This window comes from Anastrepha obliqua, chromosome 3, assembly GCF_027943255.1.
Source record: "Anastrepha obliqua isolate idAnaObli1 chromosome 3, idAnaObli1_1.0, whole genome shotgun sequence".
NCBI lineage: Eukaryota > Metazoa > Arthropoda > Insecta > Diptera > Tephritidae > Anastrepha > Anastrepha obliqua.
Genome location: NC_072894.1, coordinates 95,223,561 through 95,237,740, shown reverse-complemented (window position 1 = coordinate 95,237,740; position 14,180 = coordinate 95,223,561). Strand labels below are relative to the sequence as shown.

The window sequence follows — 14,180 nt, the reverse complement described above, 5'->3', positions numbered from 1 at the left end:
CGTACAATGAAATAGCTATGAACCGGCGAGTTTTAAGGAATTTACACGACATCTTGCAACTTTTTAGATTCGCCTCAAAAATGTTACGATCATGTGCCTGCTTCGCCTGTACGTCGTACTGCAGGCTCCATGTCTTCTTGGTGCAATCAATATTTTAAGTAACTTTTCAAAAGCTTCATTTAATGGAATTTTTCGGTCCGCTCATTGCAATACAATATTAATTTCTTAAAGTTCCAAATGGATTTAGAAGCCTGGTCAACTGAAATCTCTACTGACTGAGGACTGTGACTGATTATATCGCTGCAGTGTGCTAGAATTTGGTACGATACTGCTGGTATTGGACATGAGTCATAGGTATTGATGTACATTTCAGAAGTTTCAATTCAAAATGCCTTAAAAGGAAGTTCATTAATGGGGTAATAGCAAGATAAATATTCCACGATGATTTAAAAATTTCAGGTTGAACAGCTTTGAGGTTAGCTGATCGTATAAGTATTTGGGACTTAATATAATAATATCCGATGTAAGTGGTTTATAAGCAAAAATATTGGAAAACAACTAAGAAATGGAAAATTGCTAATACTTAGTAACTACGCGATGGTCACGTATACGCCATGTATACCCTTTTTCCCTAACTATTTCACTGTGTAACATTTTCAGTCATTGGCTGAGTGCGAAACGATTCAAATTTAGAATAAAAGTAAGTCTTTAACACATTTAGTAAAACCTTGAACATTTTTGACACTATCAGAGCAAATTCGTTTTGTGGCCTAGTTAATTTGTGAATTATTTACCTGAGGTAAAAAATTTACCTGAAATTAAGTATTTGGCTCATTTAGTAAAATCTCCAATGTTCGTGTCATTATCGGATACAATTTTGTTCTTGACCTAAAATATTTATCTGATACAAACTATTTACCAATAAAAGAGAGCACAAATACCATATGACAACATCATACAATTTTTGTTATCCAGGAAAAGTTTCGTATGTGCATGAAAAATTTCGTATGTGCATGAAAAATTTTCAAAAAATGGTACTCACTCTAATGTATGGATATCAGGCGAAGAAGGATATACCCAGTCATGAAAACTAATGTTTTTCTACTTTTCACCAGAATAATAGATTTTTATAGTATCCATTGCGTATACTTTATTTCATAGGAAAAAAGCTCAACTACTGTTTTTTTACGTTTTTATTAAAAAGGAAGAAGAACAGAGTTAGAAGGTAAAAAAAAGTATTGTTCTTTATTAGCTAGACATATCCTCTTTTATTTCATATCATGGCTATAGTGAGTAGAAGTCTTTAGAACCATTTGTGGAAAATTTAGTTTTCTGAAATCGTAAAGCCCTTTAAAATTAAGTTGATGAGAAAATGAGGAACTGAGTTTGCAGCATTACTATATAAAGTGTGTAGTTTTACCAGCATATGTAATTTTTTCTAGATAAATTTTGCTGTCGCGCGGCGTTATACCTATTATGCTACACATACGTTTTTCGGGCAGCTATTTATTATTTTACTTTCTGTAGATTTTTACGGGCTTTTTATAGAGATTTTATCTGAGAAGAACTCTAGCAGAATTACCGCGAAATTATTTTCTAGATTTTTTGTCCCTTAAGTTACCCTTTTCTAGGCATTGAAAAAAAATTATCAAAAGTACGATTCCGTGAAAGAGTTAATGTATCTAAATGTTCTATAAAAATATTTCTCAGATAATTTCACTATATCAAAAATGTTTCACTGGTAAATAATTTTAAATCTCGCTAGGCCACTAAACAATGTTACTGGAGAATGCGAAAGGTGTTGAAGATTTTAATATATGGATTTTAATAAATGCTCAATACTTTCATCCCGAGTTGAATTATGGCGCCACCAAAATGTTTGCTGCACCGTTTTATGACATCATCCATACCACTTTTTTGCTTTGATCAGTGTTTTTCTTTGTTTTCCCCTATCTAATTATGCGCTATTAGTAAAGTACTAAATGGTATTTCTGTCGAATATTTCTAGTCAAATAATGATTTTTTAAATTAAAATTCCATGTGTCGGCTAATGTTTGGAAAATTACTTTTGCAGTCAATTTGTTCATTTGATTTATAATTTTTTCACCTGTGCATACGCATTTATCCCCTCTTCATCTTTCAATTCATGGTTCCTCCGCATTTTACCTACGAAAAATTTCAACAAGAACAATAAAACATGTATTTAATTAATTTTTTTCTTGTGTGACTTGTTTTGTTCTGCTTATGGCATACAGACAAAAATAAAACTTGTGTGCTGTTTTTCTTTCTTTTTCGATTTTTTTTTCCATTTATATTTTTGGATGTTAATTGGCAACATTTGGATTTGGATTTTGTACGTTTTGGCTCAGTTCCTTTTTAATGTGAAATTTATGTGCGATTTATGTTAGATGTTGGGAAGTCATTGTTGTGAGTGACACTAACTATATATAGGTACGTAATCTGTAAAAAAAGTTCTAGTGCAAAACCTTTTTGAAACATTTCAATTTACTGCGCACTATGCCAATGGATAACTCAACCATTAAAGAGCTTTTCAAATATATTTTCTGGAATCGATCTCAGTTCTCATATGAATTATCTGATATATTTTTTCTTGACCTACACCTAGGCATGGATGAGACCTAGACCTGGACCTAGACATATTCCTATAGACCTAAATACACCAAATTTATGTAGAATATTAGAGAAAGCCTGGAATGAGGCTAACCACTTCCTCACAGGCCACCTTACTTAACTCATCTAAATAATGCGACGTCGTCGGAAAAATACTTTGCTTGAGGTTTTATTTAAATAATCCACAAAAACTAAACAAAAAGGGGGTCCTCGAAATGGCAATATGGGTTTTGAAAGAGATATCAGATGAATATGGTGTTTGTTCGAAGATATTTGTTGAATTCGTGGTCAGAAATTAATTTATTATTACGTGCTTTTTTCTGAACAAATCTCGAATTTTTCGATGTATTTTTGTTATCAAACACCGCTTAATTGCAGATGATATTCTTTATATACAAATTGATTAAGTTTGTTGACATTATTGACATCATTTTTAAAGATGCTTCTTTAATACTCAATTCCTGTTACTTTTTTGACAGCATGTATGCGCATACATACAGTTAGAAAAATGTGATCTATCTGTTCGACGGCATGATTTATCCACTGGATGATGGTTTAAGCATTTTTGTATTATATGTACTTATGTACGTGTGTTTGGGCGTGCTTCTGTTTAGCTGTGCTTTAAAATTGGCGGCCAACAGCGCGTCGTTGATGGCGTCAACAAAACATATATGTACACGAACGTATGCTCAGAAAAGTAAACTAGTAACTGCTAACAGCTGAAATTTGCGTTTCGTACTTTCGTATATTAAAATTTTCATGGCTTTTGTGATCGAGGAAAAATTATTTCGAATGTCATATTCAAAAATATGACTTTCGTTGACAGCAAAACGAGGTAGGATTTGTGGCGTAAATTACAGAACATTAATTAAAATTTATCTAAGTACGTATGCATGTATGCACGTACTATGTAATAATATTTAAAATAGTAATTTCAAATATTATACATTTCTGTGGGATTCACGAATTTTTGTACACCTGCCACCAGTTTTACACTTATGTGCACCTTAGCACAAATACACTACATACATACACATGCACACTAAAATTCACTATATAAAACAAATTGCATGCAGTTGGTTTTAAAGTAGTCTACAAAATTGATTTGGCAAAATTGTTCTATCAGTTTTTCTAATATGTATACAAATTTTTGAACTCTTAACAACAAAGTGTTGTTTTTTATGATAAGCGAATGTAAAAAAGCATGCACTTCATTTTTTAGTTAGTGCTTAATTACAACGAACACTTGGCCAAATTATTTAATTCTTCAGTTGGCATTTTATTTTTAATTTCATAGTTTTATTTCGAGATGTCACTTATGTATTTTTCATTTTTTTATATTTTTTTTATTACCACTCAACACACATTTTTTAAATTTCTTATTTTGCATTGGATTTGAAATTTCTCAATTTTTAACACTCAACATTAAATTTTACTTAAATAAATTCAAAATTTTTTTTCCACTAATCTCACATCAATTTAACCTTTAGTTTTATTTCACCGCGTTCACACTGAATTTGCTTTATCCATCAAATCCACTTTACGTTTATATGCCGCTGAATACTAAATTTGTCTACGTTGTGATTGATTGCTCCATACGCGTTTGGATACTCGTGCTAGCCACCGTCTGCGATCAGTCCGTCGGCGATCGATCGATCCGCGATATCCACTGCACAGTCTGAGCGTCGGACAGAGACACAAATGACCTGCTGGCTGATCGTGTGTGCCAATGCCTTCAGTGGTCTGCCCTGGTCTGGTTAATTTCCATTGATGACGTTTCATGCAAAGCTTCAAAAGCTTTTCCAATACCATTTTCCGTCTTGCATACTCTCTATCTTTCTATATATCTATCTCGTATTTGCTCAATTGCTCTCTCTCTCTCTCGATCGTTTTTCTTCCAGCACACTACTTTTTTTTATCGTGATTTTCTTGTTTCCCAATACAAAATGTTTCTTTGTTCTATAGAATCTTTGCATTTCACCGCTACTTTCTGCATCACAGCAATTGCCACCTTACGCTCTCGCCTCCTACGTGGCGTTTGTGTGTACGAATGTGTACGCAAGTGTTGCATATGTTTTTGGGGTTTCACGACTTTTCGTGACGTTCAATTCTTTGTTTTATTATTGTTGTTGTGCGCTTTTTTGTTGTTTCCTTTAAATGTATTTTTCTTTTTTTTTTTGTCTGAGCTTGTTTTTGGGCTATTCACATCCATTACTCGGATTACTAGTATATGGAATTGAATAATTGCTGATATTTAAAAATAAACTTTCTTTCGAAATTTGCATTTTCTTTGAATTATACATAAAGCCAATCCATTAGTGTCCTGATTGTAAGCAGCGGTTTGTTTTTATTATTGCCGCTGATTGCCGCCATGCCCGCACAGGTATTGCGAGCATTCTTATTGTTATAGCTGTTATGGCACATTTATTGCCGCATCAATATGCCCGCATGCACGGATGCTCAGCTAACTTTGGCTCGTAAAAGTCTATACGCTAGCGATGTTGTATATATATACACACACATATATATACATGCACCTTTTATGTAAGCAGTTTGCTGGAAAAGTTTATAAACACTTGTAGCCACTTTTTGTTGCACACAGTTGCTAATAAATATTATTTAATTTTTTTTGTTATTTTGTATAAACATTTATGCATTTACATACCTACACATATACAATGTGTATAGTGTAAGCCCATTTGCTTTGTTTTTGTTGACTCCAACTTTATTTTGCTCATTCATTAATTGTGAGTATTGCCCTAAGAATTATTGACCCACCGCGTCTTTATATTGACGTCATTGGTGCGCATGCAACTTCACTCACTCAAACATAAATATTTATTGCTTTGGGAACTAAATAGGTTTTAGTGTAATTCCTGCGGTTTTTTTGTTTTTGTATACACAATACATTCGAAATAACCTCAAAACCAATTTACCTTTCACTTTAAGGAAATTTTATTTTTTAATACGAGTTTTTTTTGAAATATGCGCCATAAATTCAAATTTTCACATTAGGCCTTATCTCGTAATCAAAAAATTTTGGCAACAATGTAAGCAAAGCTAAACATTTTTTTAATGAATTTAAGAAAACCAAGTACGTAAATACCATTTTTACTCATGACATTCCAAAAATGTAGAGTTTCTGAAAAATGGGCTTATATGCAATTTTTGCCCTACTATTACGAGTATAAGGACTCTGCAAAGACAAAACAATAAATAAATAGGTGAAAACTGCACACTCGAGACAAATGCTGGAAATGGATCAAAAATTTGCAGCAAAGCTCTTTCAATTTTTCACGCATCTGACCGCTTCAACTCATCAGTTTCTGACAGTAAATCAGTGATCAAAATCAATGAGCTGGTAGCTGCCCATAGTGGCATACTACCTTGAAAAAGTTTCCGGGATATATTCAGAAAATTCAAAATACAAATTTATTACTCAAAAGTAATATTATTGACTTCAAAGCACTCCTCATCAACTGCAAAGCATTTATGGCAGCGTCTGATCCAGCTTTCGAAACATAACTGAAACTCTATTTTCGGTATAGCCATCAGAACCGTCCTCGATTTTTTTAATACTTTCTTTCGGCTATTAAAACCATCAAACAGAAAAAAATCATAGGGACCCATATCAGGTGAGTTCGTTTGGCTGTTGCATGGCAATCGTTTTGTTCTTGCTCAAAAATTCACGGGTAATATGGCACTGTGCAATGGAGCGTCATCATGTTTCCCACAAATCCTCTTTTTTTTGGGGGGGAATGGCTTTACATTAACGACTCATGACGCCTATTAACAGTTTTACCTTCTAAAAATCATTTAATTCAACAGTGTACCCTACCATGCGCATCACTTTCTTTTTGCCTAAAAACGACGAGGTTTTGTTTTTTTATTCTTGGTTCATTCGGAGCTCTCCACTCACATACCTGATGCTTCAATTGCGTGCCATACTCACAACCCCAAATCTTGTCTGCAGGAATGATGCGTTTGATGAAAGTTGGGTTGGATTCGGCCTTGGATAAAATGTCTTTGGCGGCATCCACAGGTCTCTTATGCAGTTATTCATCAAATTTGTATGGTAAGTGGCGCCGTCTTGTTGGAACCAAATTTCATCGAAGTTTAGCTGTCTAATTTTTGGAAACAAAAATTCATTCAGCATGGCTCGCAAGACCTCGCCATTTACCGTAAGGCAGCTCCTTTCTAATTTCGAAGTAAATAAATACTGACTTATTTTTTTTTTTCCAAGGTAAATTTTCACAGTTTGGAAGCGTTGTTTTGGCGTTAAACGATTCATGATGACTTGCCAAACCTTACTGAACAGAAATGTCAACACAGTTTGCCATTCTCTGCTATCAAACTATAGTTATCGATATCAATAGTTCTCATGCAGACTGAAAAATAACCGAAATAATCTCAAAATTATAAGCAGAAAAAATAATGTTTTTGTTTTTAGGTACAAACTGTCAGGATTTCAATAAATGGCTTGCCTGGTAAAATCACTAATCTCAGGGGAATAGAAAGTTTATAGCAAGTATTGAAGATGAGAAAATATTTTAGACTGTTCCTAAAATTAGATAGCATTGAATAAGTTTGCCACACCAAAATTACCACAGAAAGAATTCGAATGCTCGAGTGAATTGATAGAGCTTCTATTTAAACTAATTGAGGCTCGATAAAATATTTTTAGACATTCAGTATTACTAAATACCACAAAATTCGTTTAAAAAAGCCCTCAGAGAGCCAAACGGCACTTCGATGTTCGAAAATGCGAAGCATAAGTGTAGGGTGGCTCTATTAATGGCTTTTTATCATATGCTATCTTGACAGTGACAGCTCTTTCCTGACAGAAAGTCAGTATCACATCTGCGTGGGACGAAACTAAACGAAAGCTTTACGCCTAAGCTCCTTCTTCTTGATTGGAGTGGTAATCGCTTACGCGATTTTGCCCGAGAAAACAGCGCGCCAGTCCTTTCTTTCTCGTGCTAACCGGCGCTAGAGCCGGAGCGTTTGTACTCGTATCCATTCGGACGACATGACCCAGCCAACGTAGCCGCTGGATCTTTATTCGCTGTGCTATGTCTATGTCTGTGTCGTCGTATAGCTCATACAGCTCATCGTTCCATCGCCTGTCATCTTCGGACTCAGCCAACGATTATACATAGGAATTGGGTGCTTTTTTTATTTTTATTAACGCTTCAATGCTGTTGTTCTCATTATAATATTGTATTTAATTTTTCAGCTTCTAGTTTACTGACAATTGAAACTTATTTTAATACCTGTCGTCGAAAACCAATTTTCTCACTTGTGTTTAAAAAAATAACTTTTGCTAAGCAAATGGCAATCCTGCTCAAGATATTTTCCAAGTGATGGTGTTCGCCAACAGCTGTAATGCTCTGATGCCTCTATTAAAATATGTTACCTATTTTAATCTGGTTTGTAGATAGGTGGATACCCCATTCAAATATATTTCTATATTAAAGGTTTCTGAAACTACTGTGGTGTGATACTCATACTGTAATATTTAGAATAACTTAAATGTTTCTATTGAGTTGGGGAATAAGTTCATAGCGTTTTTATATTTTCATTTATTTTACAGCGATTTGTTTGCTGTTTGGCAAAGGGTAAGTATCCATTCGATAGAACTCATTCTGCTCTACAAAACTTTTTAAATTGTATTTTTGAGTTATTTAAAATTTTATTAATTTTGAGGCTTAAAAATGGAATACCCAGGAGACAAAAATCAACATTTTCGACAACAGCTATTCTTTGCTTTTCGTCGAGGTCAAAAAGCTGCCGAAGCGGCTTGGGACTTTTGCGACGTGTATCGAGAAGGTGTCATATGCGAGCCTACAACACGGAAATGGTTTGTAAAGCTCAAAAATGGCGTCTTCTGAATTCGATGAAGAACGTCTCAAATCACTTTTGAAGCAGAACCAGTCGTGAATTGGCGGAAAAAATTAACTGCGATCATAAAACAATTATCAATCACCTTCATTCAATCGTATTTACCGAAAAATTGGGAGCCAGGGTGCTTCATGACTAACGAAAAAAAAAAACAGCGGTTTTTGCACTGAATCGTCGCGGGAGATGAGAAATGGTTCCAACACATCAATATGAAGCAAAGAAAAGAGTGGGTGGCTCCAAAAGTCAAGCCGGATCTGCATACAAAGAAGATCATGATGTGTGTTTAGTGGGACTGGGAGGGCATGGTGCACTGTCAACAAGGAGTTTTACATTGCCCTGCTAACAAAGAGGTCCGTAAAACCTAACTGGCTCAACAACTTCTATGACACCAGACCAAGGGATTTTTGGCGGAAAAGCATCAACAAATTGGTCGAGAAGTGGGAAGAGATTGTAAACAGCAACGGCGAATATACACTTGATTATCTTATTGTTTTTTATTTAAGTAAAAGTCTTCGGTTAAAATGTTGCGAACTTATTCCCGAAACTAATATATTAAAGTTATCGTGATTCCTTTTGATTTGGTACTATTATGAAGTACGGAAAGTAATGCTGTTGTATTTATTTTTCGAAAGTTCGCCTCTATACTATACAAAATTGTGCCAAATGGTAACATAACAAATTCAAGTGAGTAAATTAATATACTAAATCCCTAAATAAAGGAATACCAGTTTCGGGATTCGGGTGCTGGTTCTCAGCAGGAATGATTGATTTCAAGGTTTGGCCATCGGAAGCAAAATTGTGATGGCAACTTTGGCTGTTACGTCGTAGGGGGTTTGACAGAGATAGATAGGCGAATATAATGAAAACAAAATGCGTGAAGTCAGTTTGTTTGAATGAAATCAGTCTTTCAATCAGCCGTTGTTCAAACGTTGATATTTTCGTACAACACGAACACGGCCTCAGTTTTTGCCGACCTCTGTCGTAAACGCTGTCATATCTCTTGTTACGTCAGCAAGTCAGCTAGTTAGTTAAAAATCGCTAAGAGCCGGTTAACGGCCTCACTAGCACTAAGTTTCAATGTGATATATTTTTAGTAGCGTTAATAGACATGATGAATAAAATATCCCTTTATTCGGCACCAATGGATAATGAAAGAACCTTTCTGCACCTGGTACGAGTAACTGGCGTAACTTTGTAAAGAACAAAGGTAGATGGCTGATAGATGGTCAAAATTCTTCACTAATATGTAAAGATATGTAAATTGTTTAAAAACAACTTTGTTTAGAGGGAAGCGCGAATAAAATCGAATATTGCCTGTGGAAGCGAGATTAAAAATTAAATCGCACTCGTCCGTTTAACAATTCAAAAGTGAGATTATTTTATTATGTTCTGTCCTTATTGTATGCTTAAAGCTAAGATAAAAGAAATAGCGAAAATGGAAGAACAGTACGTGGAGAGTTAGAGAGAGTATGTAGTTAAGTAAATAGAAATATGAAGAACGGAAAGTATAGCTGTAGAAATAGAGTCAATGATCGAAAGTAAATAGAAACAGGTAAAGAAGGTAGCGAAAGCGAGAAACAGTAAAGTATATAGTTATAGAAAATAACTTAATATTAAGCTTAAATATAATTTATATTTACATATTTTATTTTAGTCATTTACATTTCCATTATTTAAAATTATAAACAATATTTCTATTAGCTACTTAATTTATTATTAATTTTCATTTATTAAATTCAATTTTGTATTATTTAATTCTATTAAAGTAATTTGCCAGAATCAGGCTTGACAGATGGCTTATCTACACAATCGCATGCAAACATAATTAGGTATCTCCACTTTTATGTCCGCAACCGTATAATTGAATTCTGAAAAGTATACATTTGCACTAGTTCTCGATAAAACCATTTAGAAAACATATTTCCTCAATTAGTTTTCTCCACAAATTACTTTGACTTACTTTTGCATTTGGCCATTACCCAAGTAAATACCTCTGTGCGTGTGTACTCGAATATGAAAGTTCAGATATTGTTTTTTTAATGCTAAAATAATACACAGTTATGAGGTAAATGAGCAAAATTGTCACTGGTAAACATAAGAAACTAGAAAACTATGAAAGAATAACATTCGAAATTAAAAAAAGATGTGACAAGGTAAAAATTAGCATCTCCAAGTTTCTAGGAAAGCGCAAAAAATTCCGTGAATGTATATATGTGTGTATATTAAATTTATATTCAAATGTACATCTATGCATGTACATACGCACATTCGCGAAATATGGCATTCATGTGTGCGCGCCTTTATCAATCTCAATTTCATTTTAATTTTCATTTTACCCTTTGTTTTTTAGTTTGATATTCATAGGTGTTTGTGTGCGCTTAATACCCACCTTTTTATGACTTTTGAAAACGGAGCATTTGAATGTGTCTGTGCTGGCATCTCGTGCAATATAGCTAAATATTTTTAGATCGCTACTATCGTGCGACACGTAGAAAATTCTATAGATGGGATGATTGAGTAGTTCGATTTCTTCCGCGTCATTTGTCCAGTTCTTTTTCTGTAAATATAATATAAATAAATTCGTGTTTTAAGTAATTTTTTAAATATAAATAATAACAAAAATATTTAACCAACTTTTCTCCGGCGTTTTTTGAGCACCACTCGAACTCCATTCACCGAAACGTGGATAGTCACTTTGCGCTTTTTCAGATTTTGCACTTTGCATTCGTACTGCAAAGAAAAACAAAAAGGGAAACGAATTAAAATTTCTCATATTTTCTTTTAATTGCAAATTAAAAGGTTATAAACTATTTTCCACTCTAGCGCAAACTTTTTAGTAAATACTATAATTTTTAGATTTTTCATATCTGACCTAAACGAAACCGAGTTTCTTTATTAAATTTATTTGACTTTTCGGTGCATGAAATTAAATCTCTCTATCACACAACTAATGACTGCGAGCGGCAGGAAGTCTTTTTTTACGCATCTGACACCCTACATACGGCCATGCCTGTTAATATTGACAAAGGACGTGCACCCCTAAAGTGAAGATTTGCTAGTGACTTAAAGTCGGATTTGATTTTCATGTCAATTTGACATCAATGTAAGCTCAGCTGCCTATTATCCTACTGTTTGCTATTTTTTTGTAAGTATGTAAGTAAGTACGTAAATATTTGTTACAGGAAGGATAAAAAGGACGTTGTGATAATATTGACACTCGTACTACGTTTTTATTGTTGTTGTTCCTAGAATGCATCAACAGTTTTGTCGCAATGTGGGCGTGCAAACATAAGTATACAAGCATATGTATGTATGTATGTGTAGCACATACCTACTCGTATATCCATCACGAAAATGGAAAAAAATACAAGCAGAACAGTGTCAAAAGTAAAATGACCACACGTGGAGACCATGAAAGAATAAAGTTGTTAGAAAAGTATGTACTTATATAATGTGTATATGCATACGGTTATACATAGTACATGCCGAGATTTCGGGATGTTTTTATTTTAATACCGAGATGTCACGATTCATTCTAAAAATAACTTTCTTAAATAGGGTAAAATTTTAACAACCCTAGTGTAATATTAGAAATGTAATTATAGAAAAAATGTTCAAAATATTGTTTAATATGAGGGGCGCCTTTTACATTTTTCTCTCAATAATGAAAATACAGTAAAATAAAAAAGAAACTCGCTTTATTGTTTTGCAATATATTTTTCTTGGAAGCCAATGCAATTCTGCACTCGCTTGAACCAATTTTGAACGCATATTTGCCACTCAAAAATGGATACCTCCAAGACGAGCTGATTTTAGGCTTCAACAGCTGCTTAAGACGTTAAAAAATCTTGACCATGCATTTTGTTTTTGATGCTCGGGTACAAAAATAATTCCTTTGGGGTCTAAGTTAGGGTTGTAAGGCTTATTAACCTGGTTCTTTAAGTGCTCAAAAACTCTATTGTGTGAGCGCAGTTGTCAGAGCTCGCATTGTCGTGGTGAAGGATAATATGTCTTTGACAGTTAGTTTTCTTAAATTCTCCGAAAACTTCTGGCAAGCAAAAGGGTTTGCTCCACTCATCTTTTGGTCGAGATGAATTTTTAAACTCACTTCAAAAAGAACAAATAAAGGTCGTAAGTGAATATGTTATATGTAAGTTAATGCTAATAAACGAATTACAGCTTATCATTGCTGCAAAGGCGCAAAATATTACAAACAACCCTCATATAAACCCTTAACGGCCAAAAGGCAGCGCTACGGGGACATAGTGCTTATGCGATAAAAAACGAAAAGTCCCAATACGGGGACATGAAAAGAATTCAGTTTTCATTTCATTTATTTATCATCGCTGTAATTTTCTTTAACAAATATTGCAACTTCGTACATCCCTGGTTTGTTGATCATATAAAACTATAAATCAAGTAAGCAAATTGAATTCATATCTAAATAAATCAGTTTAAATGTTTAATTTAAGTTTTCATCCTTATATACTTTTTAGAATTTCACCTAATTTTCCGTCGTCTTGTGGGCGAGTATTACAAAAAAAGCTCCCGGCCGTTAAGGGTTAAATATGAATAGGTTTTCAATGTTATTTATTAAGTTTAAGATAACACAAAACAAGTTTGAAGTTGGAACTGGTGCACATTTTAATATATTTAACAGTATTTGCTTAAGTTGCGGTTTGATGGTCAGATGAGAATACGAAAATACTTTTGAAAGTATTGCAATTATTTAACTTAAGTGCAATGTAAATTATATTTAAAAAATTCCAAGCAACCATAAAGAAGAGTCCTCAAAAGCAAGATTTAGACATATTTTTTCAGCACTCCATGAGAAAGGGGTCAAAGGCCACATTTACACTATTTTTACGAGTCTAAAACACTGGGAGTTTATAGTATATTTCATATGTACATATGAATCGTGTCTGAAAGAAAGGCAATCACTTAAGGTCAACTCTTCAAGCCGTGATCTGAAATTATTGCAAATAGAGTCTTCCAACGAAAGCAACACTTTGCTAATAAAAGTCTCATTTGCGCTCGAATTAACAATGTTGTACACTCAAACACAAAGATCCCGGAAAGGCCGATTTTTTATCTCTAATATACTCCGTATCTGTACAGCAAGAAAAAAATTGGAAATACTGTGAAACCTCTCCTAGCTGACACCTATATTAGGCCGACACATTTTTTCCATACAAAGTTTTAGTTTTCGGAACAAATTACTCTCTCTTCAGCCGACACTCTCCTGACCGGACGAGGATAGTTATTTTTCATAAAATTTACACAAAAACTTCTATTCAACGGACGCAAACCTCTAATCAAAAGATATTACCATTTATTTTTTTAACAAATCAAACGCAAACCTCTGTTGAGCGGACGTTATCTTCCGAATGGCGGACAAAATATAAAAAATAGGAAAAAGGGTACTTCCGGTATAAACTGTTATGAAATTTCATGGGCAAGAGAATTGTGTTAAGTTATAGCGCATATACGTATATAATACGATGGGAAGATCAAACCTTAGTGTGAAGGATTAGCCAGCAGGTGAGTTTTACTAATCAAGTCTTGTAAACATAATTTTTCCAGATAGAAAATAATAAATTATTGTAAATTGGGTATAATGTTTGCACTGAATAATACTGACGATATAG

At 33.8% G+C, this 14,180-nt stretch overlaps 2 protein-coding genes across 4 annotated transcripts in view; both read right to left on the bottom strand.

Moving 5' to 3' along the window:
• The window catches only part of LOC129240372 (GATA zinc finger domain-containing protein 7), a 58,893-nt gene extending 54,555 nt beyond the window's left edge, over positions 1–4,338 (bottom strand). The window contains exon 1 of one of the 3 annotated variants that reach the window (XM_054876132.1): positions 4,176–4,338. The gene's annotated coding sequence lies outside the window, so the exon portion shown is untranslated. Of the gene's footprint in view, positions 1–3,984; positions 4,030–4,115; positions 4,155–4,175 lie in introns of those variants that run through there. The other 2 variants (XM_054876133.1, XM_054876134.1) reach the window with 2 other exon arrangements.
• Positions 4,339–10,310: 5,972 nt separating this feature from the next.
• LOC129242124 (capon-like protein) overlaps positions 10,311–14,180 on the bottom strand; it is a 126,807-nt gene continuing 122,937 nt past the window's right edge. Inside the window, exons 4-6 of the mRNA XM_054878682.1 lie at positions 11,167–11,262; positions 10,922–11,089; positions 10,311–10,574 (exon numbers count right to left, since the gene is read on the bottom strand). Of these exons, the coding sequence (XP_054734657.1) occupies positions 10,569–10,574; positions 10,922–11,089; positions 11,167–11,262 (270 nt within the window). The 3' untranslated portion in view covers positions 10,311–10,568. The remainder of the gene's footprint in view (positions 10,575–10,921; positions 11,090–11,166; positions 11,263–14,180) is intronic.